Here is a 27,141-nt window from a genome sequence, read left to right on the forward strand (position 1 = left end):
ATGACAACACAGATGAAACCACACATGAAACTTTAAAGAAGCTATTATAATATTTATAAAACTACAGTGTTTTAGGAGTAAAAAAATCTAAATAACTATCATATCAATGTAGCAAAAGTGACAATATTAACTAAATTAATTCATATCTTTAATGCAAAATCAACAAAGATAACAATGAGTTAGTTTCTTTATAGAACTAGATTTAAACATAATGATTACTAGATGGAATCAAAGGGCAAAAATATCAAGGATTAATTTTAAAAGTAAAAGTAGATGAAAAGGGGCAGCTAGGTGGCGCAATGAATAGAACACCAGCCCTGGAGTCAGGAGGACCTGAGTTCAAATTCAGCCTCAGACACTTGACACTTACTAGTTGTGTGACCCTGGGCAAGCCACCTAACCCCAATTGCCTCACCAAAAAAAAAAAAAGTAGATGAAAATGGACTTTCCTTTCTGGGTTGTACAATATGTTATTATAGCTCACTAAATTACATCTCATTAAAACTATCTGGTGCTGCAGAAAAGTGGAAAAGTAAGATAAGAAAAAATAATTAAAATTTCAGAATTAGAACTAAACACTTATAAGTACTAGTGTTTGATAAACTTGTAGGTAACAAAAACCGAGGGAATTTTTCATTTAATAATAACCTCATGAATGACTCCATGAGAGTAGGGATCGTGTTGTTGTTCATCTTTGTAGCCCTGAGGTCTTGCATATATAAGGGATAAATAGGAAGAGGGGCTACATCTGTAATTTCATTGATATGGGGAATTCCCTATCAGTGTAGGTTTCCACTCTACAATTAACAGTCTGAGGAGGGTTACTATCTAAAGTGCTTAGGGGTTAAATGAGTTACACATTGTTATACCATCAGTATTTGTCAGAGATAGCACATATCAGACTTTTAATAAATTCTTATTGAATAAGTGGTTAAAATTATTGGATTCAATTCAATGAGCATTTATTAAGCACCTACGATGTGTCAGGCACTTTACTAGGTGCTAAGATGGAAACAGCCACTTCCCTCAAGGATCATGTATTCTACTGAGATAAAGATAAGTAAATACCATATATGTATATGGTATTTACTTATCTTTATATATATATAGGTATACACACACATATATTTGTCATATATGTATATATACACATGTCATATGCATACATGTACATATGTCATATGCTTGTATACACATATGTCATATGTGTGTATATACATATGTCACATATATGTATATGGGAGCAATAACCAGGGGAATAAGGAAATAAGGAAAGGCGATATCGGAGATTATACTTGAGTTAAGTTTTGAAAGGAATTACAGATTTAAAAGTTGGAGGTGAGGAGAGGCAACATTCCAGGCTCAGGGAACAGCCTATGCAAAATCATGGAGGAAAAACTAGCCAGAAATATGGTGAAAAATTATTTGAAATCCTCATATCACATCATATTATGATAAATTCCAGCTGCAGTAAAAAATGAAACATAAAAAATGAAATATGAAAAAATAGAAGAAAGTAGAATAAGATATTTATCTCATTTTTGGAGATGAAAGAAATATTATCTAGTTTAAGGCAATACCGTTCAAGAAGAAGATGAATTTGCAAAGCAATTGTGGTAATTAAGAATTTGGAAAAAAAACAGATATTACCAAAAAAGTCTTCAAATATAGGAAGTCATTGTTTGTAAACTGGGAATGCCTCTTATTTTTTCAGGCCTATTCCTTTTTGTCTAATGTGTTGCCTATTCCCTATCCATACCTCCTTCTCTTGCTTAGTTCTCCCTTACTTAAACCACAATACCTGGCTTTTCCACATCTTCTTTATATAAAGTCAAACTATCTTGCTGCTCCTAATGCACAGAATTCTATCTCCCATTCCCATACCTTTACAATGGCTGGCTAAGGGGCAGCTAGGTGGCACAGTGGATAGAGCACTGGCCCTGGAGTCAGGCGTACCTGAGTTCAAATCCAGCCTCAGACACTTAATACTTAACTAGCTGTGTGACCCTGGGCAAGTCACTTAACCCCAATTGCCTCACTAAAAAAAATAAAAATTAAAAAAAATACAATGGCTGTCTATCCCGTCTGGAATGTTCTCCTTCCTCACCTTTAACTCACAGAATTCCTAGCACCTTTTAAAGTTCAGTTAGGTGTTATTCCCTACATGAAACCTTTTCTGACACCCATATAACTTGGCTAAGTACTCAAATAGTCAACTATCAACAAGCATTTATTTAGCATTTACTATGTTTGAGGCATTGTATTAAGTTTGGGGGATAAAAATAAGGGCAAAAACATGGTCCCTGACCTCAAGAAATGGGGAGGAAAAGATACAAACAACTATGTTCATGTACATATAGGTAATGCACAGGGTAACTAGAAGGTAATCTTGGGAAGAAGGCACTGGGGGAGGGGGATGAAATCTGCAAAGGCCTTTTCGCGGAAGGTTAAGATTTGGGTTAAATTTATAGATGTCAAGGAAGTGGAGATGAGGAGAAATTCTAGGCAAAGACACAAGGTGGTGAAAAAGCATAGATTTGGAAGATAAGGTGTTTAATGTGAGGAATTGCAAAAAAGATTAGTGCTGGGGCAGCTAGGTGGCGCAGTGGATAGAGCACCGGCCCTGGAGTCAGGTGGACCTGAGTTCAAATCCGGCCTCAGACACTTGACACTTACTAGCTGTGTGACCCTGGGCAAGTCACTTAACCCCATTTGCCTCACCAAAAAAAAAAAAAAAAAGATTAGTGTTGTTGGATTATAGAATATGCCAAGGAGAGTCAGGGATAAGAAGATTGGAAAGAAAGGAAGACAACAAGTAATGAAGAACTTTAAAAGTCAAAGAGAAGATTTTATAGTTGATGCAGAAAGTATTAGGAAGCCCCTGTCATTTCTTAAGCAGGGGAGTGACTCAGTCAGACCTGTACTTCAGTAGGGCAGCTGAATGGTGGATGGACTAGAGTGAGGAGAGAATTGATGTTTACTTTTGGTACAGATTTTGTATTCACACATAGCATTTACTATGTGCTAGGCACTGTAATAAGAGCTGGGAATCAAAAGAAAGGCAAAACAAATAAACAAAACCCACACTCCCTTCCCTCAAGGAGCTCAAATTCTAGTGGGAGATATAATATGCATATTTTGTTTCCCTTCACTTAATATAAGCACTTACAAGTCTATGGTTCTATTTTCCTATTTTGTCTCTTTGGTTTATGTATCAATACCATATTTGTATCACAGAAAGAGTTTGAAAGGGTCTCTTCTTATTTTTAAAGTTTTTATAGAATTGACTCATAAGTTTATGTGGTTCTGGAATTTTTCTTTGAGAATTCATTTTTAGTTTGTTCAATTTTTTTAATAATATATTTCTTCTGTTAATCTGGTTATTTTATATTTTATAAGAACTCATCTATTCCATCTAAGTTACTGGTTTTATTGCAGTATAATTGGGCAAAAATTGTTTCTGATTGTGTTTTTTTTTAATTTCCTCTTCAACTTTGAATATTCCTTTTTTCAGTTTTATTCAAACAATTTGGTTTTCCTCTTTTTTTAAATCAAACTAGCAATTCATTAGTGGGTTAACCCCCCAGAAAACAGTTCATTTTATTTATCAGTTCAATGGGCATTTTTGCTTTCAGTTTTGATAATCTTTTCTTTTATTTCCAGAATTTCTACTTTGAAGTTTAGTTGGGGAGGGTTAATTTTCTTTTCTAGGTTTTTTAAGTTAAGTTGCATCCCTAGTTTGTTTGATTTGTTTTTTCTCTCTTTTGTTAATGAAAGTGTTTAGAAATATAAAATTTCCCCTAAAGGTTTCTTCAGCTTTACCCTATCAGTTTTGGCGTTTTGTCTTTATTTTTATTTTTCATGAAATTTTCTATTGCTTCTATGCTTTTTTGACCCACCAGTTCTTGAGAAATATGTTGTTTCCAATTATTATTATTTGGGGGGGAGGGGTGCAATGAGGGTTAAATGACTTGCCCAGGGTCACACAACTAGTACGTGTCAAGTGTCTAAGGCCAGATTTTCAGGTCCTCCTGAATCCAAGGCTGGTGTTTTATCCACTGCGCCACCTAGCTGCCCCTCTAATTATTTTTAATTCTTAGTTCAAATTTAATTCTAATCAAATATAATTTTTATTTTATTGTTGTCAGTGAAGGCTGTTTCAACTTTTCTGCATTTGTTTGTGAGGTTTTATACCACAATACATAGAAATTGCACAGATACCCATCAACTGGGGAATGGTTGAACAAGTTGTGAGTACGAGTGTGATGGAATACTACTGTACTATAAGAAATGATAAGCTCAATGATCTTAGAAAAACATGTAAAGACTTGCATAAAATGGTGAAGAGTGAAATGAGCAGAACCAAGAGAGCATTGTATATAGTAACAGGAATATTGTTTTAAGAATTACTTTGGGGGCAGCTAGGTGGCGCAGTGGACAGAGCACCAGCTCTGGAGTCAGGAGTACCTGAGTTCAAATCTGGCCTCAGACACTTAACACTTACTAGCTTGCCCCTGGGCAAGTCACTTAACCCCAATTGCCTCACTAAAAAAAAAATAATAATTACTTTGAATGAATACATTATTTTGACTATTATAAATACCCAAATTAACTATAAAGACACTATCTGCACCCAGAGAAAGAACTGATAAACAAAAGTATCTATAAAATAATTTTACATATTTTACAGATAGATACCTATTTGTGTCTAATGGTAGCCACATTAGGGTGGAGTGGGGGAAGTGTAGATAAAAAGAAGAAATTTACATGGTAATTTTGCTGCATATTTGAAAGTAATAGCAAGTTGGGGGCAGCTAGGTGGCACAGATAAAGCACCAGCCCTGGATTCAGGAGGACTTGAGTTCAAATCCAGCCTCAAACACTTGACACTTACTAGCTGTGTGACCTTGGGCAAAGTCACTTAACCTTCATTGCCCCACACACACAAAAAAAAGTAATGGCAAGTTGTTCTTAGCAGATTTGTAGTTTCATGTTCAATCATCTTTTTGATTGTACTATTTATGGAAATGCTTTTTTATTCAATAAATATGTATTAATGGAAAAAAGGGGAAAAAAGAATATACACTTGGAGATGGTCTGTCTGTCATCTGAGGACCAACTGGAATATATGATGACTGCTAAATACATGAAAATGACAAGAGAAATATTCCCAAGGAGAGTCTCAACAGGACCACACCCATTCTTTGCTGACTTTACTTTTGAGCATGATTATTGGGCATATTGTCCAGAATCCTACCTGTTACCTCAGGGTGTTTCAAGAGAATCAGAAGGCCATATCTCAGAGTGGTGCTGGTTGTCACTGTTCCTGCAGCAAATATATCAGATGTAGTAAAAGTCAAGTTTTCCATGGTAAATTCAGACTGTGGTTTTTCCTTTTCCTAGGAATAATTTGATACAATTATGTAAGAAAAGAAGCAGAATGCTTCAATATAAGAGTGGTAGGTTTAGGGGCAGCTAGGTGGTGCAGTGGATAGAGCACCGGCCCTGGAGTCAGGAGTACCTGAGTTCAAATCCAGCCTCAGACACTTAACACTTACTAGCTGTGTGACCCTGGGCAAGTCACTTAACCCCAATTGCCTCACTAAAAAAAAAAAAAAAAAAAAAAAGAGTGGTGGGTTTGGAGTCCAAGGACCCAAGTTTGAAACCCAGATCTGCAACTGAATCCATGTGACTTTGAGAAAGTCACTTATCCTCTCTAAGTCTCTGTTTCCTCATCTGTAAAATGAAAGGGTTAAACTCAATGAACTCTCAGGTCCTTTTCACCTCGAGAGAACTATGATCCTTTTGTGGTGGCAAAAAAACTGGAAATTTACTAGTTAGTGGTAAAAACCATATTTATACTGTGATATGAAAGTTGGGGAGGGGTATAATTCATGGCATCTTACATGACAAAAGTTAAAAGTTCTGTTGTTTTTCAGTGATATCTAACTCTTTTTGTTCCCATTTTGGGATTTCTTTGTCAAAGATACTGGAATGGCTTTGCCATTTCCTTCTCCAGCTCATTTTACAGATGAGGAAACTGAGATAAACAGGGTGAAGTGACTTGCCCAGGGTTACACAGGTAGTAAATGTCTGAGGCCAGATTCGAACTCAGGAAGAGGAGTCTTCCTGACTCTGGGCATGGTACACTATCCACTGTGCCACCTACCTGCCGTTTAAAAGCTCTACCCCCAAACAAAACAAAACAAAACAAAAAAAAGCTCTACCCAGCCTTGTGGAGCTTTGATTCCTTATCAAGATTTGTAGGGACCACAATTGGCATGATGGGAATTGAAAGAAATTCACTCACTCTAAATCAAATAGCAAGAGGCAGCATGACATAGTAGATAAATAGAGGGGCTAAACTTGAAGTCAGAAAGATCTAGGTTCGAATTCTGCCTAAACAGATAATACCTAAGTAACCATGGGCAAGTTACATAATCTGTCAGTTGCCCCACACAACTGTCTAAGATGATAAATTACAGATGAGATAGCAACATTTATTAGTAAAGGGACTTTTCACTCTCAAAATTTCACACATGCACATGCACACACATGCACATGCAAACACACACACACACACACACACACACACACACACACACACACACACCAATGAAATCATAGGTCAAGAACAAGTCAAGCAGAAGATTGGGATCATAGGATTAGCCAGCCAGGCAGAAACGAAGTTGTTCGAAAGAAGAATTAAACATAAGTCTGAAGTAAATTTAATTTAATTAATTAAAAGTAAATTAAATTAAACGTAAGTCTGCTGGCTGGTCTGGATGACCCTATCTGTGGAGTTTAAATCTCAAAAGAGATTTGCTGTGCTGTGTTGTGAAAGAGCTAAGACTCCTCTCTAATAGAAATAGGCAAAGCCCTGGAAGGGCCAAATTTAATGTGGGATCTCTTCCACACTGCCCCCTGCCCCCTCCCCAATCGTTTCTCCCAGACTGATAAGAAATGAGATCAAAAAGTCTCTTTTCAGATAAACAAAAAATAACAGGGTTTATTGATGTGGACCAATTTAGAAATAGGGACAAAGACAAGCAGGAAATATGACCCGTGAACTTGCCCACCAGACTCAGTTGTCTCGCATTTAGCCTCCTCTATCCCCTGCATGTTCATGTTTAGCTTTCTCACCTGCCGCCATGAACGCTCCTCTCTCTCTCTTCTCATCTCCTCTTCTCTACTCTCCTTGTCTCCCCCGGTTGCTCGCTCCCCCCTCTTCTCTACCCCCCAGAATAAAAAACCCTTCTCTCACAGGAAACCCTGGCTGACCATCCACACACCCCAAGCTAATTCATTGGCACACCTCAGGGCAGCACCCAAGGCCAGCCGGGGCACAGGGTTTTCTGTGCATATCCCCACTGTGTGGAGGAAGCCGTACAGGGCGCACCCGAGGCTTTCTAATTTTAGCCAAGGATGGGGTCCCAAATTGCAATCAATTCTTACAGTCTGGAAGCAGTTACAGTTCATCAGAAGATGGCAGCAAAAGATTTGCAGAGAGTATCCCCCTGACAACCAGTACATGGCGACAGTGGAAATATTGGGATATAGTATACAGTATAGACCCAGAACCAACCCAGCATAGCATATATGCAACTCAATAATATCTGAAAAACATATAACAACAGAGGTTCTGTGAAGGAAGTTACAAGTGGCAATGATGGAGATGGAGATAGGTTTCACCCCAAGAGTATGAGTTACCTTGGTATGATAGATAAATGGATAGATAGATGGATGGATGGATGATGGATGGATATGATAGATAGATAGATAGATAGATAGATAGATAGATAGATAGATAGATAGATAGATAGATAGATAGATAGATAGATAGATAGATAGATAGATAGATAGATAGAGGTTCACCTGTTCTCTATTCCTCCTTAGGCCATCTTCCCTAATCTTATAATTACTCTCAGCCTCCTTTGTGTATTTACTTTCTCTAATTAGCTTAAACTCTTTCATGACAGAGACCAACTGACCCTCAGTTCCCCACATAGTTCTCTGAAGACACTTGATTTAAGAAATTCTTTTTTCCTTTGATTTACTTGTGGACATCCCCCAACATATGAATGATACAACTCCCAAGAATTGAGCTGTAGCCCCATTACCCTCACTGCACCTTTTCCATTTTTATCAGGAAACTGTCAATCAGATCCCGAGGGTTGTTGGGGTCCAGGGCTTTTTGGTGCTCCTTCACTTCCTCCAAAATAAAATCATGCAGCATTTGACAGTTCTTAAATAATTTGTGATGAGATCCTGGGAGATGCCGTACCAAAGCTGGGAAGAGATTGTAGATCTATAAACAAAAAGGAACAATTACACATTTCTCTTTTGGTCAATACAGAAGATAATTCTCTAATCTCAGATTCGGAAGAGAAGATCGTAACTGGGTGAGAAGTTGCTGGGCAAATCCCCTATGAAAAAATTGTGACAAATCTTCTCTCATCCTCTTCCTCCCTGTAGAACCCCCTAAATCATTTTAATATTCCTCCCTCCACAGACAACTGTACCCATCTATACCTCCACTTTCCATGATTCATTACCACTGAAAGGTTTCCTACCTATCTTCCATTTTCTCAGAGCTCTACCTTCTAATTTCCAAAGGGACAGCTGACACCTGCTAACCCTATCCAGGCTGAAGTGCCCAAGGCAAAGGTCAGCAGTTCTCTGGCAATGGACATTTTAAAAAAGGAACCTGAGATTTCAGTCCCTGTGGCATGCAGGTAGATTCCTTCAGGAAAGGGACTGCCAGAGGCCCTCAGTGAAACTTTGAAGAGGTGACCTGCTCTATCTATATTCAAGGGGACATCTGTTTATGATGAGAGAGATTTGGTTTACCCCCAAATCTCACAGTTGCACCGTCCAATAAGGCTCATATTGACCACCAGCCTTGATCCAGGTAGCGGTTTCTCTGCATATAAAGAAGAGTGACCTAAGCCCCAGAAAGAGAGAACTCTTTACACACCTGTATCCATGGCAAACTCAGGATCTTAGACTTTTCATCTAAAAGTTCCATTAAATGTAGGAATTTCTGATTGTGATATTCAAAACGCTTCTGGAAAATGATAGAGCAGATGACATTGCAGGGGGCGCACCCAAGGATGAATGTGGGGTCACAGGGCATCCCTAAAGAATTAGGGGAAGAGAGAGCTTTCTTATTAATTTTTAATTTATTGGCATTGAGATCACAAGGGAAGATTTGTCTGCCTTGAGGACTTGAGACTTATGGTCTCCTCCAACAGGTCTAACTTTCATTGCAGCTGGGAATTACACAGTGCAGAAAAGTTATGAAGAGCACTCTGTACGTATTTTCTGATTTAATCCTTACAACATCCTTAGTAGGTAATGAGAACTGAGAAAAGGACAAAATGTAAGAGATTTTTGGTGACAGGAATATTACGAGGCTCAAATGAGATAAAGGATATAAAGCCTTGCAAACCTTAAGGCACCATATAAATCTCAGTGATTTACCATCGTCACCATCATCAGCCTATAGTCAGTCACTAGTACTTCAGTCTGATGATGCCTTCATTCCCTGCTAAGTTCAAGCAATGCTTATAGAGTAATGCAGGGAGGGGCAGCTAGGTGGCGCAGTGGATAAAGCACCAGCCCTGGATTCAGGAGGACCTGAGTTCAAATTTGACCTCAGACACTTGACACTTACTAGCTGTGTGACCTTGGGCAAGTCACTTAACCCCCATTGCCCCACAAAACAGACAAACAAAAAAAAAGATAGAGTAATACAGGGGTTTATTGGTAAATGTTCAACTACTGACTGTCTAGGGAGAAAATGTATGTACAAATACTTTTAAGTTTAATCTGTGTTAATAATTTCTTAAGTTTAGAGCAGGGCTTAGCAAACTTTAGCCAGAGCCAAATCCAACCCTCTTCTTATCTTACATACAAAATGTAGAAAATCATTCTTTGTGGGCCTGATTTGGCCCAAGAGCAATAGTTTGACCCCCGCCCCTATCTAGTTAATTAATAAAATGATAAATTGATCCCTGACTTATAGTTATTGCTGATTTCTGAGGTATAACTGTTCACATGGAAAATTTAACAATGGACTCTAGCAAGCTGCTGGTTCCAGTATACCCCCAGTTGGTAACTTTCAGGAAAAAAAAAAAAGCAATACCAGTAAAATGCTAGCTAGGAGGTAGGGGGGAGCCAGAGTGAAAATGGTTGAAAAGTAAGTGAGAAGGGATGGAATGAGTGTAGATGAGATGAGAACACTCTTTGAAAGAGTGTTCCAGTGAAGGGGAGGAAATGTACAGAATGATAGCTCAAGGGGATTGCCAGGTCAAGTGGATTACCTCACCAAAAAAAAACAAACTACTATGACATAGAAGTTATAGTATCAGTTATCTACTGATTTCAGCTCACCTCTGATGTCCCGTGGACCCATAAGATTAGGATTCCATAGCAGAAGGAAAACAAACTCTGCTGAACATCTTCAAATGGAGTGGCACAGGAAGATCATGGAACATAAAGGAAGGCTAAGATGGTTCTAATAGATCCTGATGAATCAGTTCATTGACTTACTTTTGGGGGGGCGGGGCAATGAGTGTTAAGTTACTTGCCCAGGCTCACACAAATAGTAAATGCCAAGTGTCTGAGGCCAGATTTGAACTCAGGTCCTCCTGAATCCAGGGCCAGTGCTTTATCCACTTCACCACCTAGCTGCCCCCCTTCTTTTTTTTTAAAGCTTTTGAGCAAACCATCAAGAAGTCTACAAAATCACTCAATTCCTAGCAATTATCTTAAAGAAAAGAATACTTTTTCTGACAGAATTTCTTAAGAAGGTCAACAGAACTGGTGCTTCCTGCTATTGGTGAGCTCTACTTCATTTGAAAAGTAATAAACATGGCTCTTTCCTCAAAAGCTCTCATGGCACAGAGGTGACTCTGGGTCCAGAAGGCTATACCAACAGAGCCTGTACTCTAACAAGTTCTGTTGCCCAAGGAGCAACCTAGGTAAGTGCACAGAGGTTCATCCAGAGGTTGACCGCTGATATGGCAACAAGGGAAGGGAAAGGGAACGCGCATTCCTTACGCACCTACCACCTTCCAGGTTAAACATGTTACAAATATTATTTCATCTGGTCCCTGTGACAACCCTATGAGGGAGGCACCATTATTATCCACATTTTACAGATGAGGAAACTGAGGCAGGAAGAGGTTTAAGTGAATTGCCCAAGGTCACACAGCTAGTATGAGGACAAATTTGAATTCAAGTCTTCCTGATTTCAGTCCCAACAAGAATTTATTAAGTGCTCACTATGTACCAGATGATGACTTATTTAGCCGTGGCAAACCATGAAACAAAGAGACAAAATGTCATGGATTTGTGTGGGCTCTTCCTGTTTATGCAGTAATGGTTGCAGAACAGATAGGGAAGGAGACAGTTGTCATAGAGCAGAGACTAATACCCAGTGCTCTTGACTCCCATTCTAGTGTTTTTTCTGTTTTTTCTTTTTTTGGTGAGGCAATTGGGGTTAAGTGACTTGCCCAGGGTCACACAGCTAGTAAGTGTCAAGTCTCTGAGGTCAGATTTGAACTCAGGTCCTCCTGAATCTAGGGCCAGTGCGTTATCCACTGTGCCACCTAGCTGCCCCTTCTAGTGTTTTTTCTAACAGGATACAAAGACTCCCCACAAGACTAGCATGAACCCCTTGGGATGGCTGTATCTTGTCCTCTCTTTTTTTCTCTCTCTCTCAACTGTCTCCATTCTTCAGGACTTTGGGGAATGACCACAGTGGATAGAGCCCAGTCAGAAAGACTTGAGTTCAAATCTAGCCTCAGACACTTTCTAGCTGTGTAACCCTGAAAAAGTGACCTAATTTCTGTCTTCTTCAGTTTCCTCATCCATAAAATGGGGATGGTAATAGGACTCACTTCCCAGGGTTGTTCTGAAGATAAAATGAAGTGAACCTTAAAGCACTATATAAATACCAGCCACTGTCATCATTGTCATCATTATCACTGTCACCATAACCACCACCAGCATCATTGTTGTTGTTGTTGTTATGGACTCATACCAGAACAAGATCGAAGGCTCAGACAAACATAAGGGTGGTTGTAGACTACAGTAGATTCTTTGGGGTTCATAAGTTATCAGTCTTCATAAGTCATCAGAAACATAACAGTGTTTCCTGAGATTAGAGATTTGTTTTTTAAAGTAAATAAGCAGGGGCAGCTAGGTGGTGAAGGACCTGAGTTCAAATCCTGCCTCAGATACTTGACACTTACTAGCTGTGTGACCCTGGGCAAGTCACTTAACCCTCACTGCCCTGCAAAAAACAAACAAACAAAAAACCAAAAAAATAAAGTAAATAAGCACCAACCATTGTCTTTTTTTAATGCCTGGACCAGGTACTTTGCCTCTTCTTGGACTCGCTCCTCAATACTCCTTGTCCCCATCCCAAAATTCTTCAGGGTCATCAGGGAGAAGTGCCGCATTTGTTTCCATCTTTCTCCACTGCTGAAAGTAAGTCCTATAAGGAGAATTAGGGAGACAAGAACAGGGAATCCCTCACTCCAACAGACTGGAAAGTCAATAGTCTTAGTCTCAGAAAATGCTCTTGTCTTGGATTTTGAAGAATTCATGCCCTTGACCTGGTTCTAGTGGAATAGTTTGAAGTGCAGGAATTGTCAAACACTACAAGAAAAATAAGTTTGCCCTATTTTTAGCTCTAGTAATCTTGACAAGGCAGTCTACTCCCAGTGGTAGCCAGACAACTCATTTTTAAGCCCATTTCAAAAAGCAAAAGGTATAGTTTTAGGAAACAATATAGATACACTTGCTTCATATTACTCTGATCCACATTAACCATGTTTCTCCATACTAGTTTTCAAGGACTCAGTATTTCAGTTGCTATTTAACATTGCAAACTAAAATAATAATAATAATATTAATAGGATTTTGGGGGCAGCTAGGTGGCACAGTAGATGGAGCATGAGGCCTAGAGTCAGAAAGACCTAAATTCAAATCCAATATCAGACACTTACTAGCTGTGTGACCCTGGGCAAGTAACTTAACCCTGCTTGTCTCAGTTTCCTTGTCTGTAAAATGAGCTGGAAAAGGAAAACTAAATACTCCAGTATCTTTGCCCAAAAAACTACAAATGGGGTCATGAAGAGTCAGACATGACTGAACAATAGTTGGCATCAACATTGTAATGTCTGCAAAGCACTTTACCTATATTAACTCACTTGATCTTCACAACAACCTTTTGAGGTTGAGATACTATTAGGATTTCCATTTTACATCTGGAGAAATTGAGTCAAAAAAGGTTAAGTGACTTGCCCAAGGTCATGTAGCTAAGAAGTGTCTGAATCATTACTCAAACTCATTCTTTCCTGAATTCAAGTCTAGCACTTTACTCTCTATGACAACTAGTTGCTTAGATAATTTTTATTCCTTTATTATTGGTACCTAGCAGAGAATCTCTGACTCTCAGCTTTATTTCATTTCTCTCATGACATTTTTTTTAATTAAGCCTGTATTGACCACCCTTATCCTCTGCCATTAACATTTTAAAAATATAACTGTACATATGCATGAAGAGAGAGACTTGGTATGGAATGAGACAGGTTCTACGTAGTGGGGGAAGAGATGAGAGGCTTGTCTCATTTATACTATGTCTCAGCACTCTTTAGCAGAGAGAGGTTGGTTTGCTGAGATCTTAGGAAAGGTGATTTCATTAGGAGTTAGTATGGGTACCTTGAGAATAAGTCTTTTTTAGACTAACCTCATTTTTTACATGTTTTCAAAATAAGATCCAGGGAATACTGACCTATTTCCCCTAGACATCTGGCAATATTTCTCTTATACTTTTGGATAAGATGGGAGAGAAGATACAATTCAAAAAGTAAATTCTGGCTGAGCCTAGGAAATACAGGGTTGGAGTAGGGAGAGGTTTAAAGTAGGGAGAACAATTACAATACCCTAGGCAAGGGATGATGAGAGTCTGAACTGAGGGGATTGTTTTGTAAATTAAGAGAAAGGCACACAAATTCCTTTAAGCTATACAGTTATAATTATACTCCTGGAATCAATGATTCTATGTTCCTTATTTAGAGGATTTGGGTTAGTAGATTTATATCTACCAGTTTCTTGGAATGACAACCTTTCCCCCATTTTCTCTGCTTCATCTGAATTCACAGCTCTATACCAAGCAGAAACTTACCCAACCCTTTATTAATAGCATCAATGATAGGGAAACTTCCTCTGTTGGCAAACTCTTCTCCATGATCAATCAGTGCTTCTTTCATTGCCTTGTACCCATGTAACACAACAATAGGCTTAGAACCCAAATACAGAGTAAACACTGGGCCATAGATTTTTGCCAGCTGTGGGAGGAGATGCCAACAGCATTAATAGAATTATCATTGAATTTGCTGATTCAAAAGCTTGGAGTTAGGGCAGCTAGGTGGCACAGTGGATAGAGCACCAGCCCTGGATTCGGGAGGACCTGAGTTCAAATCCGGCCTCAGACCTTTGACACTTACTAGCTGTGTGACCCTGAGCAAGTCACTTAACCCCAATTGCCTCACCAAAAAAAAAACAAAACAAAAACAAAAAAACCCACATTCACACATTAACCTTGTTTAATCTTCCCTCACCACTCTGTGAGACAGATAGGACCATTACTGATGATTTCCTCTTACAGACAAGGAAACTGAAGCTTGGAGAGGTAGGTCAAGTGTCCATGGTCACAGCCAGTACATGACAAAGTCTGAACTTGAATCCAGATCTTTCTAGCTCCATGGCCAATGCTACTTTTCCTGTATCAAGTTGTCTCTCAAAAATTTTGTGAACTATAGGTCTGGATCTATATACTCATAGCCCAGGCTTGCTTTCATCCAGACACATTTAGGATTGCACACAAGGACTGGGGATGCACACAAAGGCTGTGTCTGTGCTCCTAACAAGGTACATGCAGAGAAAACATTCTCTACTCTGATTCAACAGAGGCTGGAAGTCCCTGAATAGTTGTAGATTTCATTCCATAACACTTTGACTGGAATGTTCCAAGGAAGCCACTGTTCTACAGACCTCTGACTGGAACATCCTAAGGCAAGAAATTGGTAGGGGACTCTCAAGTGAGGAGGACAATGAAGAATAGAGTACCCTTACCCAGGATGATATAGGGAGGTGGGGGGAATCCTGAAACCTGCCAGGACTCTGAGTATAGACATATTGGAGGGGGTGGAAACCAGGGGCAAAAATCCAGGATTTTAAAGTCAATACCCAACAGAAGCTGACCACAGCACAAAGTCACAAACTAGGAAATGAGCTGGCAGATAGAAGTAAACAAAAGAAGACAAGAAACAAAATGGAGAAATATTATACCATAGGAAATGCCCAAGAGGTAGACCCAGAAGAAGAAAATGACATCCTAACAACTAAAAGAGTCTCAGAGAAAAAAAAGGCTTGACCAAAATGAAAGGAGAGATAAAAATAAACAAATAAGTCTTGTGAAGGAAAAAACTGGGAGGAGAATAGCTTAGCCAAGTAGTGGACTCCCTGAAAAGTAGAATAGAGCAAACAGAACTTAACAACTATAGGAGACAATACAAAATGTACAACAAAATCAAAAGATTGAAAAATTAGATGAAAATATAATGTATCTACTATCCATTCAGCTGTCAAAATGATCTTCCTAAAGCGCATGTCTGACTACATCACCCCCCCCACCAAACTCAATAAACTCCTATGGCCCCCTATCACCTCCAGGATCATTTATAAAATGCTCTGTTTGGCATTCATAGCCTTCATAATCTACACACACACACACACACACACACACACACACACACACACACTCCTTTTCTAGTCTTCTTCCATTTTACTCCCCATGACATGGTCTGTGATTCACTGGCCTCCTTGTAGCTCCTTGCATAAAACACACTATCTCTAGACTCAAGTATTTTCACTGGTAATAGAACGCTCCCCTCATGCCTAAAAACCATCAAAAGGCATAGGAAAAATATTTGTTCCATTAATATGATAAGGAAAATCTATCTAAAATGTCTATCTACAATTCTCCCTTGTCATCTCCACCTCTTGGTTTCTTTCACATCTCAGCTAAAATATCTTATAAAAAGAGCCTTTTCCAAGATTTCTCTCCCTTAGTTCTAGTGCCTTCCCTCTGTTGATTATGATTCCTAAGCCAGAAAGAGACAAAACAGAGAAAGAAATTCTACACCAATATCCTTCATGAATATCAGTACAACAAAATATTAGGAAAGTGGCAACAGCAACATATTTAAAAGATTACATACTATGACCAGGAATGCAAGATTGGTTCAATATTAGGAAAATAGTCCAAATTAATAACAAAAAATTAAAAATCACATATTTTTGTAATTAATGATCATTACAGAAAAAGCTTTTGGTAAAATACAACACCCATTCCTTTTAAAAACACTCAAAAGCATAGGAATAAATATTTATTTCATTAATATAAGTAATATCTATCTAAAACCATGAATCAGCATCATATATGGAGAGACACTAGAGACCTTTCCAATAAGATCAGTAGTAGAGTATGGCATTGTCACCACATGTCCAATCAGTTGCCAAATCTTGCCATTTCTATCTTCACAACATCTCTCGCATCCAACCCCTCCTGGACCTGGTTTATGAGGCTCTCAAGATTTGTTTGTTAGATTTTCATTGTGAGCATTTACACTTCAGAAATTGTCAAAGGCTACAAATCATAATTTTATTTATTGTTTTGTTGATTTCTAGACTTGAGCAAGTGATGGGAAAACTGTCAATAATGTACATTAAACTTAAAGTTGTGTGGGGCATATGTTTTCTTGAGATCCTGTTAAATGTTTAACAGTACACCTCTGAACAGCTACCACCTTAGTTGAGGTTCTCATCTCTTGTCTAGGTTAATTGTAGTGGACTCCTAGGTCCATCCTCTCCACACTGCTGCCAAAATGATTTTCCTTAAGTAAAAATCTAATCATCTCATTCTCCTGCTCAGTCAACTTCAGCAACTTCTTTTAGTCTCTAAAATAAAATATAAACTCCTCTGTTTAGCTTTTAAAACCTTTAACAACCTTGCACCCAATCTATCTTTTCAGCCTTGTTATTCATTACTCCCTGTCAGGGGGCAGCTAAGTGGCACAGTGGAGAAAGCAGTGGCCCTGGATACAGAAGGACCTGAGTTCAAATCTAGCCCCAGACATTTGAGACTTACTAACTGTGTGACCCTGGGCAAGTCACTAAACCCTTATTGCCCTGAGACAGAGAGACAGAGATGAGAAGATATTCCCATCCCAGTCCTTTGTAGAGGTTAGAGATCCATAAGTATTGTACATTGCACATATTTTCAGATTCTTCTGATGTATTGATCAGTTATACTGATTTTTCCTCTTCTTTTTTTCATTTTTTTGCTCTAAAAATACTATTCTTATAGGGAATGACTCTCTGGAAAGGAGAATGGAAGGGAAAGGATACTGGGGAAACTTGTGATATTTTGCAAAAGAAAATTAAAACTTATTTTTTTTAAAAAAGAAAGGAGTCAGTTAACTGGGAAAACAATCTTTGCAGCAACTTTCTCTGATAAAGATCTATAGGGAACTGATTCAAATATATAAAAACAAGAACCACTTTATAACAAATGGAATATGAACAGGCGATTCTTAGCAGGGAAAATGCAAGCCATCAACAACTACAAGAAAAAATGCTCAAAATCACTAAAAATTAGAGAATACAAAATGAAACAATTCTGATGTTCTACCTCATACACAGCAGATTGGTCAAGATAACTAAAATAGAAAATGAAAACTGTTAAAGAAGCCTATAGGACAGATATTCATTGAGATGTGAGTTGGTCTAGCCATTCTGAAAAGAAATTTGAAATAATACTCAAAAAAAATCAGTAAATAGCACATACTTATTGACCCAACAATGTACTCAACATTCAACAATGTAGGCATGTACTCCCAAAGAGATCAAATACAGAAGGAAAAGTCTCATATGTACAAAAATAATTATAGCAGCACTTTTTGTTGTAGCAAAGAGCTGGAAACTAGACATGGGAGGGAATGGGAGAAAGACAGGAATGCCCATAATTTGGAGATAAATTTTGCTATATGAATTAATGAAATATTATTTTGTCATAATAAGGGACAAAAGGAACAGATTCAGAGAAACCTAGGAAGATTTTTATGAACTGATACAGAATGAAGTGTATGTACTTTGTATATGGAAATATTTATGTGTGACAAGATATTTGGATGAGTCAGAATCATTCCCCAGAAGACAGGAAGTAATTCTAGAACCCTTGCTAAGGGCCCTGGGATTCATAGTTCTAGAGGACTAAAGACCTACAGAATATCTAGAGTTGGATTGCAGTCTCTGCCAGAGGAGGGAAATTTTGAATTGCTAGTCTAGAGAGTTTCCTCACCCTATACCATAGAAATGATAGCTTTAGTCCCTATCCCTACCATGGATATCAGGCAGAAAAGTCACATATGCAGGGGCAGCTAGGTGGCGCAGTGGATAGAGCACCAGCCCTTGAGTCAGGAGAACCGGAGTTCAAATCCAGCCTCAGACACTTAACACGTACTAGCTGTGTGACCCCGGATAAGTCACTTAACCCCCAAAAAAAAAAAAAAAGGAAAGAAAAAGAAAAGAAGAGACACATATGCAGAGAAATATAGATGGGAGGGGTGGAGGGATATATTATTAAATGGGTCTAGGCTTTACCAGGTTAGTTAAGTATCTTTATCTAGGTATATAGGACAGCAGTGACCAACCTAATAATTCATGAATATTTCCCTTGATGAGATTCCAGGGTACCTAGTGAATCACCTTTTCCCCTTTCTCTCTCCCTTTCTGTTCAAAAGATGTTTAACCCATGTTTACTGTGGGATTTTTAAAAAACTGTTTATTTAGGTGGCACAGTGGATAAAGCACTGGGCCTGGATTCAGGAGTACCTGAGTTCAAATCCAACCTCAGACATTTGACACTAGCTGTGTGACCCTGGGCAAGTCACTTAACCCCCATTGCCCTGAAAAAAAAAAACTGTTTATTTGCTATTTTCAATGATACTTTAAAGATCTCTAGATAAAGGTATATTGGCCTTGATTGCTTTTGAGTTATGCCTGTATTTAGTTGAGTACAACAAGTGCAAATGGGGAGATGGGTGGGGGACAAACATCAGTGTTTTGAATATGAAATAATTAAAATAGGCTTCCCTGTCAGTCAGAGAAGGATAGGTCTTTTTTTTTTTTTTTTGCGGGGCAATGGGGGTTAAGTGACTTGCCCAGGGTCACACAGCTAGTAAGTGTCAAGTGTCTGAAGCCAGATTTGAACTCAGGTCCTCCTGAATCCAGGCCCAGTGCTTTATCCACTGCGCCACCTAGCTACTTCCCAGGATAGGTCTTTTGAATAGCCAATCCTAGTAGTCAAATCTGGATTCTAATCTACAGGCTCTAAGCCATGATGTTTTATATTAGTAATCAAAAGACTTAAACTCACTAAAATAGCAGAGAAAGAACCCACTTGGATCTGAAGGCCATTGCTCTTAGATAAAACGATGTGCTTACTTCTTATTGTAGCCAGGTTCCTTTAAAAATAAGTGTCTTGGGCAAAAATTTCTATCCTCTAACTCAAAGAGAAGTAGGGTAGATCAGAGAGTGACAAAGGAAAAAGTAAAAGGCTGAGTTGATCCAGTTGGAGGACACTGGCATAGTCTGGGAAAAACTAGCTCCAACTCTCTGTTTCCCTTGGGAGGAGAAATATGAGGAATGAATTCCCAGACTTTCAACATTTCTGCATAGCAACAACTGCTTTTTACATATATATTGATATTTTTCAGGTTCATAATGATAGAAAATAAAAATAAAAATCCCTTTAAAAAAGATTATCCAGACTCACACACAACTGTTTTCTGCAGACTTCTGCAGAACCTGACAATGGCCCGCTTCTGCTGAGGCACTGGGCCATGGTGGCCACAAGTGAATCAAAATCTGCCCAGTATCTCCTTTCTCTAACATATGCTATGTTCATTAAGATAATTTCCTTAAAGATGGTCTCCCAAAACACATTGCCTTTGAGAGCCAGAAATGAAACCAATAGAATGGAGTGCTCCTCACCGTGCATAAAGATTTGGGGAAATTCTTCATATCCAACTGCAATATATTACCAATAATTGGAAGAGGAACAGGACCAGGAGGGAGCTTTCCTCTTCCAAATGCCTTCTTCCATGCTGAAATTAAAAGCAGACAGGAGATACAGAACACCAGGCCAAAAGCAGTCACCACAGATAGAGCCATTAAAATTCGTCCTCGCTAGTAATGATATGGAAGGCTTGAGAATCCAATGCCTGTATGAATTGTAAACACAAAACTTATTGGTCAATAACTCCACTTTTTTGGGCAATGTATGATTTTACTTCTAGTGAACTCTGACCTGCTGATGAAGATTAAAAGAGTAAGTTCATTCCCCAGTTGATAGATGGTCAAAGGTTATGGACAGGCAGTTTTCAAAGGAAGAAATCTGAGCTAACTATAACCATTTTTTTAAATGTTCCAAATCATTAATAGAGAAATGTAAATTAACTCTGAGGATTCACCTCACATGCATCATATTGACAAAACTGACAAGACAGGAAAATGACAAATGTTGGAAGAACTTCAGGAAAACAGGAACATTCATGGACTATTGGTGGAGCTCTAAATTGGTCCCACCATTCTGGAAAGCACGTTTTAAAATTTTAACTTTATTTCTAATTTACGGAATAAAACAAGCATTTCCATAACAGTATAATTTTTTAAAAGATGAGTACACATGAAACTGCAAATCTATTATGCACAACTTGCTACTCCTGTTAAATATGTTACCATGTAAATTTCTCTCTCCCTCTTTTTTTTCTTCCCTCCCCCCACCCTGGAGATGGCTACCATTAGACATAAATATGCATTTTTTCAATCTTAATAGTATTTTTTCCAGTAACATGTAAAGATAGTTTTGAACATTTGTTTTTATGAGATTTTGAGTTCCAAATTTTTCTCTCTCCTTCCCTTCCCTGAAAGAAATTATATAGATTACACATGTACAATCACATTAAACATTTATGCATTAGTCATGTTGTGAAAGAAGAATCAGAATAAAAGGGAAAAACCTCAAAAGAGAAAAAAAGCAACAATAGCATGGTTCAATATGCATTCAGATTCTGCATTTTCCATGATGAGTCTTTTGGAATTTTCTTGGATCATTGTATTGCTGAGAAGAGCTAACTCTATCACAGTTGATTATCAACACAATGCTGCTGTTACAGTATACAATGTTCACTTGTTCTGCTCACTTCCCCCAGCATCAGTCAACTTAAGTCTTTCCATTTCCCAACACTTTTTCACCAAATAATGAATTCTTATCCCAAAATCTTGTCTTTACACTTGTCAAATACAAGATTACTATATTTGTAAAATTGTATGTCTACTCTGTTCCATTCATTTACCTTTCTATTTCTTAGCCAGTACCAAATAGTTTTGATAATTACTACCTTATAATATAATTTAAGATCTGGGACTGCTAAACCTCTTTCCTTTACACTTTTTTTCATTAGTCCCTTTGATATTCTTGACTTTTTGTTCTTCCAAATGAATTTTATTATTTTTTCTAATTCAGTAGAGTTTGTTGTTTTGTTGGGTTTTTTTTTTTTTGTAATTCAATTGGGATGGCATTGCATATATAACTTAATCTAGGTAAAATTGTCATTTTTATTACATTGGCCCTGCCAACCCATGAATAATTAATATTTCTCTAATTATTTAAATCTGATTTTATTTGTATAAAAAGGTTTTTTAAAATAATTTTGTTTCTATAGTTTCTGGGTTTGTTTTGGCAGGTGTGCTCCCAGGTGTTTTATATTGCCTAGAGTTATTTTAAATGGGGTATCTCTTACTATCTCTTCTTGCAGGTTTTTATTTGTGATATGTAGGAATGCTGATGATTAAAGTAGATTTACTTTATATCTTGCTATTTTGCTAAAATTGTTAATTGTTTCAACTAAATTTTTTTTTTGCAGGGCAAAGGGGGTTAAGTGACTTGCCCAGGGTCACACAGCTAGTAAGTGTCAAGTGTCTGAGGCCGCATTTGAACTCAGGCCTTCCTGAATCCAGGGCCAGTGCTTTATCCACTGTGCCATCTAGCTGCCCCTTCAACTAATTTTTAGTTGAATCTTTGGGATTTTCCAAGCATATCTTCATATCAAAAAGAGATAGTTTAATTACCTCATTCCCTATTCTGATTCCTTCTATTTCTTTTTCTTCTCTTATTGCTATTGCTAGGATTCTCAATACAATATTGAATATCTGTGACAGTGTGGGCATATTTGTTTCATACCTGCTCTTACTTGGAAGGCTTCTAGCTTATCCCTATTACATATAATGCTTACTGGTGGTTTTAGATGTTTTTCTATCAATTTAAAGAAAAAGTACTTTTTATCAATTTAAGGGAAAACTCATTTATACCTACACTTTCAACTGCTTTTAATGTGAGTACTGTATTTTATCAAAAGTTTTTCTGCATCTCTTGATATAATCATATGATTTTTAAAAAACTTTTATTATTGATACAATCAATAATGTTAATAGCTTTCCTTATGTCAAACCATCCCTGCTTTCCTGATATAAATCCCACTTGGTCATAATGTATAATCTTTGTGATATACTTGTTATGAGCCCACAGCACCCCAGAAGTTCTCTAGAGTACATCAAGGAACCTTCTCTTTGAGAAGCTAAACCAAAGGACAGACACACTTAAAGAGATAAGTGGAACCAGATCGGACCCAGCTAGCTTCAGAACCTCCACCCTTCATTCTAGTCTCCCTTACCCCTGGGGAGATAAATTTGGGTGTGGCTGCTTCCTTTGTGTCCTGAGAGACATGACTTGAGAGATCTACAGCTACCCGTCACCCAACTCCTCCAGCCACCACCAGTGGGGCATGGTCCTCCCTCACTAAGGGAACTTTCCACAGTCAGATGGTCACCCCCATTAGTCCTCTATAAAAGTACCTGCCAGTCTCCTGCTCGAGGAGATTGGTATCTCAGAGCCACACTCTGCCATGCCTTTCTCCCCATGAGAAGTCCAAGGATTTCTTTCATGGTTTCCCTTCCCTTCACTTCCCCTTCCTCTAAATAAACTATTATCTTATTCTAACTGCTTTTGTGTGCAAGAGGGTGTAATTCTTTAAGGAGGAATTCCTAAGGACCCCAAACTCCTATCCCTTTCGCAAACCCCCCACCCCATTTTCTCTATGACATACTGTTGTAATCTTTTAACTAGTATTTTATTTAGGATTTTTGCATACATATTCATTAATGAAATTTATCTATAATTTTCTCTCTCTGCTTTTACTATTCCTGGTTCAGGTATCAATATCATATTTATTTCATAAAAGGAGTTTGGTAGGATCCCTTTGCCTATTATCCCAAATAATTTATTTAATATGTGAATTAGTTGATCTTTAAATATTTAATAGAATCTACTTGTAAATCCATTTGGTCCTGGTGTTTTTTTTCTTAGAAAACTCATTTATGGGCTGTTCACTTTTCTAAAAGAGGTCTATTTAGATATTCTATTTCCTCTTCTGTTAATCTAGGCAATTTATATTTTTGTCAATATTTTTCCATTTCACTTAAATTGTTAAATTTATTGGCATATAATTGGGCTTTAATTTCATCTTCATTAGTGACCCATACCCCCAAAACATCAAAGAACAAAGGGAAGGAAGTTTATGTACAAAAGTTTTTATAGGAGGCAGCTAGGTGGCTCAGTGGATAAAGCACTGGCCCTGGATCCAGGAGGACCTCAGTTCAAATCCTGCCTCAGACACTTGACACTTACTAGCTGTGTGACCCTGGGCAAGTCACTTAACTCTCATTGCCCAGCAAAACAAAACAAAAAGTACTTGTCATTTTGGGGCAGCTAGGTGGTGCAGTGGATAGAGCACTGGCCCTGGAGTCAGGAGGACCTGAGTTCAAATCTGACCTCAGACACTTAACATTTACTAGCTGTGTGACCCTGGGCAAGTCACTTAACCCCAATTGCCTCACAAAAAAACCACAAAAACCAAAAACAAACCAAAAGTATTTATAGCACCTCTTTTTGTGTTAGCAAAGAATAGAAAATTAAAAGGATACCTACCAATTGGTGAATGAATAAATTATGGTATATGAATGTAAGAGAATACTATTGTATCTTAAAAAATGATGAAAAGGATGACTTCCGTGGAACCTGGGAAGTTATGTAAGATCTGACGCAAAATGATCTCTGAAACCTTTGCCATCATCATATCACCTCATTAGACCTCTGTTTCCTCAAACATCATCTATAAAATTAGGAGAATGGGCTAGATTAATCATTTCTAAAGTCCCTTCATTGGTGCCATCAGGGAGCTGGATTATGGACTAGGGGAACACAATAGCATAATTGGAAATAAGTTCCACAAAATTACTTCAGATAAAGATGTCCTCTTGTCTTCTCAACACAAAGAGGCAGTCATTTTTCAGTGCTTGTTGAAAAAAGCAATTCTTTTGCCTCACTTAAATGACTCAGGGTCTCATCTGAATGAGGAATAAGGGCCAACAGGGAGAAAGAAGTACTTATGGATATGATAATGCAGGTATAACTTGATGATGTGAGAATCACTGAGGAGCCCTGAACAACCTTGATTAGGGTAGTGTAGTGGAACATTTTGAACTTGGAGTCATAAGACCTGGGTTTAAGTTCTGCTGCTGATAGTCATTGGTCTTTTCTGGACCTCAATTCCCTCATCTGTAAAGTGGGAATAACAATATTTGCACCAGCAACCTTTCAAATCTGTCATGAGAAAAGTACTTTGTTGTCATAGAAATGTGTTATTATTAGACCTTGGAAATAAAAGGTGTTTTAGATTTAGATCTAGCAGGAATCATACATAATAGTCATCAATTGCAACCACTTAATTTGAACTGAGCCTCAGAGAAGTTAGATAATTTGCCCAAGGTGGCACAGTTAATAAGTGGCAGAATCACCTAAATTCCCCTGACTTCAAACCTCATGACTTTCAATTGTAGCACCTAGAATAGGACAACCACCATGGACCACCCTCAGTGAAGTAAACTGAAGCATACACTATGTGAACAGATCACCTCACCTGATTCCTGGTGCAGAACACTGGTTCAGTGATACCTCTGGGACTGATGATGCTTGGCAACCTCAGCTGGCTCCCTGCTTGCTCAGACGTGAAGCTCAATTCTCTCTTTATAGCTTCTATTCCTCTACTCTGATCCAGATCCCATTTCTGGATTCCTGAACTTCTTACCCCACCCCACATTTGAACCAATAGGAAAGACTTGATCCTTTATGATTAACCTGTGGCCTCTCACAGTGCAGAGCCTGGGCAAAACAGACCAAAAAATGACCTCATGGCCAAGAGAGAAAGAGCAGGATGAAGGGAAAGAAGACAGTGTTGGCAGAAATTACATTTTAGATTCCAAACTAGATTTGATACCTCCTGTATTCATAACTTCTTTATGATTTCCCAAACTACTGGAGCCCACAAGAGAGACTGGAGAGTGGGAAATATTTAACTAGTTGAAGAAAAAATTATATTGAAAGAACACACTGGATTTAAAAAAAAAACACTCACTTAACTCCACCTAAGGAAATCTTTTGTTGTTGCTCAGTCATATTTCAGTCGTGTCTGATTCTTTATGACCCCATTTGGGGTTTTCTTTGCAAAAATACTGGAGTGGTTTGCTATTTCCTTCTCCAGCTCATTTTACAAATGATGAACTGAGGCAAACAGGGCTAAGTGACTTCCACAGGGTCACATAGCTAGTAAGTATCTGAGACTGGATTTGAACTCATGAAGATGAGTCTTCCTGATTCCCAGCCCAGCGCTCGGTTAATTGCTCTGTAACAAACATAAAGCTATAATAACCAGTTTTCTGGACATCTAGTAGTTGCATCCCCAAATATCATACATGATATCTAACCCAAACATAGAAAAATAATGGCAAGGGTTACATTAAGCAAAAAAAGATATAGAGATATAAAAATGTGTCACAAATACATTTCCCACCTATTTTAATACATCATTAAGAAACATGGGAAGGGGCAGCTAGGTGGTACAGTGGATAGAGCACCAGCCCTGGATTCAGGAGGACCTGAGTTCAAATCTGGCCTCAGACACTTAACACTTACTAGCTGTGTGACCCTGAGCAAGTCACTTAACCCCAATTGCCTCATTAAAAAAAAATGGGATATGAAAATTTAAATAAAGTAAGGGAAGGATACAATGGAAAGAACACTGGTCTCTTCCTTAATTGGACCATCTAGTCCAATCCCCTCATTTTACAAACAAGGAAACTGAGTTCGTGAGAAGTTGTGACTTGACCATGTTGACACAGGTAAATAGCAGAATTGGGATTTGAACCCAGTTCCTCTAACTTTTTGCCCTTCCCATTACACCACATCGGCATCCTACATTTATATAAGTACATTTATGGATGGACAGGTTATCTCTTCCAGTAGAATATACATCCCTTTAGGACAGGAATTGTTTCCATTTTGATTTTGTACCACTACCAGCTTGACTAGAGGAGACTGGACCACCAATTGTTCAGTATATTATAGTAGTGTTTCCTGTAGTGTGGGTTAGACTAAACAGGCATTGAAATCCCTTTCGGTTCAAATTCTGTGATTCTGTGAAGCATTTAATTAATATTTGATAGACTGATTGACTTCTAACCCTAAGTTTTCCATTTCATCTATTAAATTGTTTTCTAGTGTGACATACTCATCTGCTCTTTGGGCAGTAAGAGGTATTAATTTCATGCCATCTTAACTTGGTAGCCCATGTTTTTCAAATAATCCTGAGATTAGAGGCAGTTTTCTAATGTGAAATGATAATGAAATAGTGAAAATTGAAGTAGATTGGCCTTATGATTCCTTCTGAGATTTTTTTGGGCAGTATTTATGACCATAAGTACTATAGAAATGCAACCTAGAATGTCCCAATGGGAAAAGGAGGGGTTGCTCCCCAATATTCTTTGGTTTGGAATGCCCTAGTGAATTAGTGAATGAACAAATGAATGAATGAAAAAGCAATTATT

General features: G+C 38.1%; 1 protein-coding gene across 5 annotated transcripts in view; it reads right to left on the minus strand.

The window, feature by feature from the left end:
- Positions 1-25,294, minus strand: part of LOC122743070 (cytochrome P450 2C42-like) — a 31,765-nt gene extending 6,471 nt beyond the window's left edge. The window contains exons 1-8 of one of the 5 annotated variants that reach the window (XM_043987766.1): positions 25,179-25,284; positions 20,134-20,363; positions 14,201-14,363; positions 12,356-12,505; positions 10,396-10,463; positions 8,978-9,067; positions 8,132-8,308; positions 5,258-5,399 (exon numbers count right to left, since the gene is read on the minus strand). In XM_043987766.1, coding sequence (XP_043843701.1) covers positions 5,258-5,399; positions 8,132-8,308; positions 8,978-9,067; positions 10,396-10,463; positions 12,356-12,505; positions 14,201-14,363; positions 20,134-20,313 — 970 coding nt within the window. In that variant the 5' untranslated portion in view covers positions 20,314-20,363; positions 25,179-25,284. Of the gene's footprint in view, positions 1-5,257; positions 5,400-8,131; positions 8,309-8,977; positions 9,139-10,395; positions 10,464-12,355; positions 12,506-14,200; positions 14,364-20,133; positions 20,364-25,178 lie in introns of those variants that run through there. The other 4 variants (XM_043987767.1, XM_043987765.1, XM_043987769.1 and 1 more) reach the window with 4 other exon arrangements.
- Between the last annotated feature and the right edge of the window lie 1,847 nt (positions 25,295-27,141).

The sequence above is a fragment of the Dromiciops gliroides genome, chromosome 2, assembly GCF_019393635.1.
Source record: "Dromiciops gliroides isolate mDroGli1 chromosome 2, mDroGli1.pri, whole genome shotgun sequence".
Lineage (NCBI taxonomy): Eukaryota > Metazoa > Chordata > Mammalia > Microbiotheria > Microbiotheriidae > Dromiciops > Dromiciops gliroides.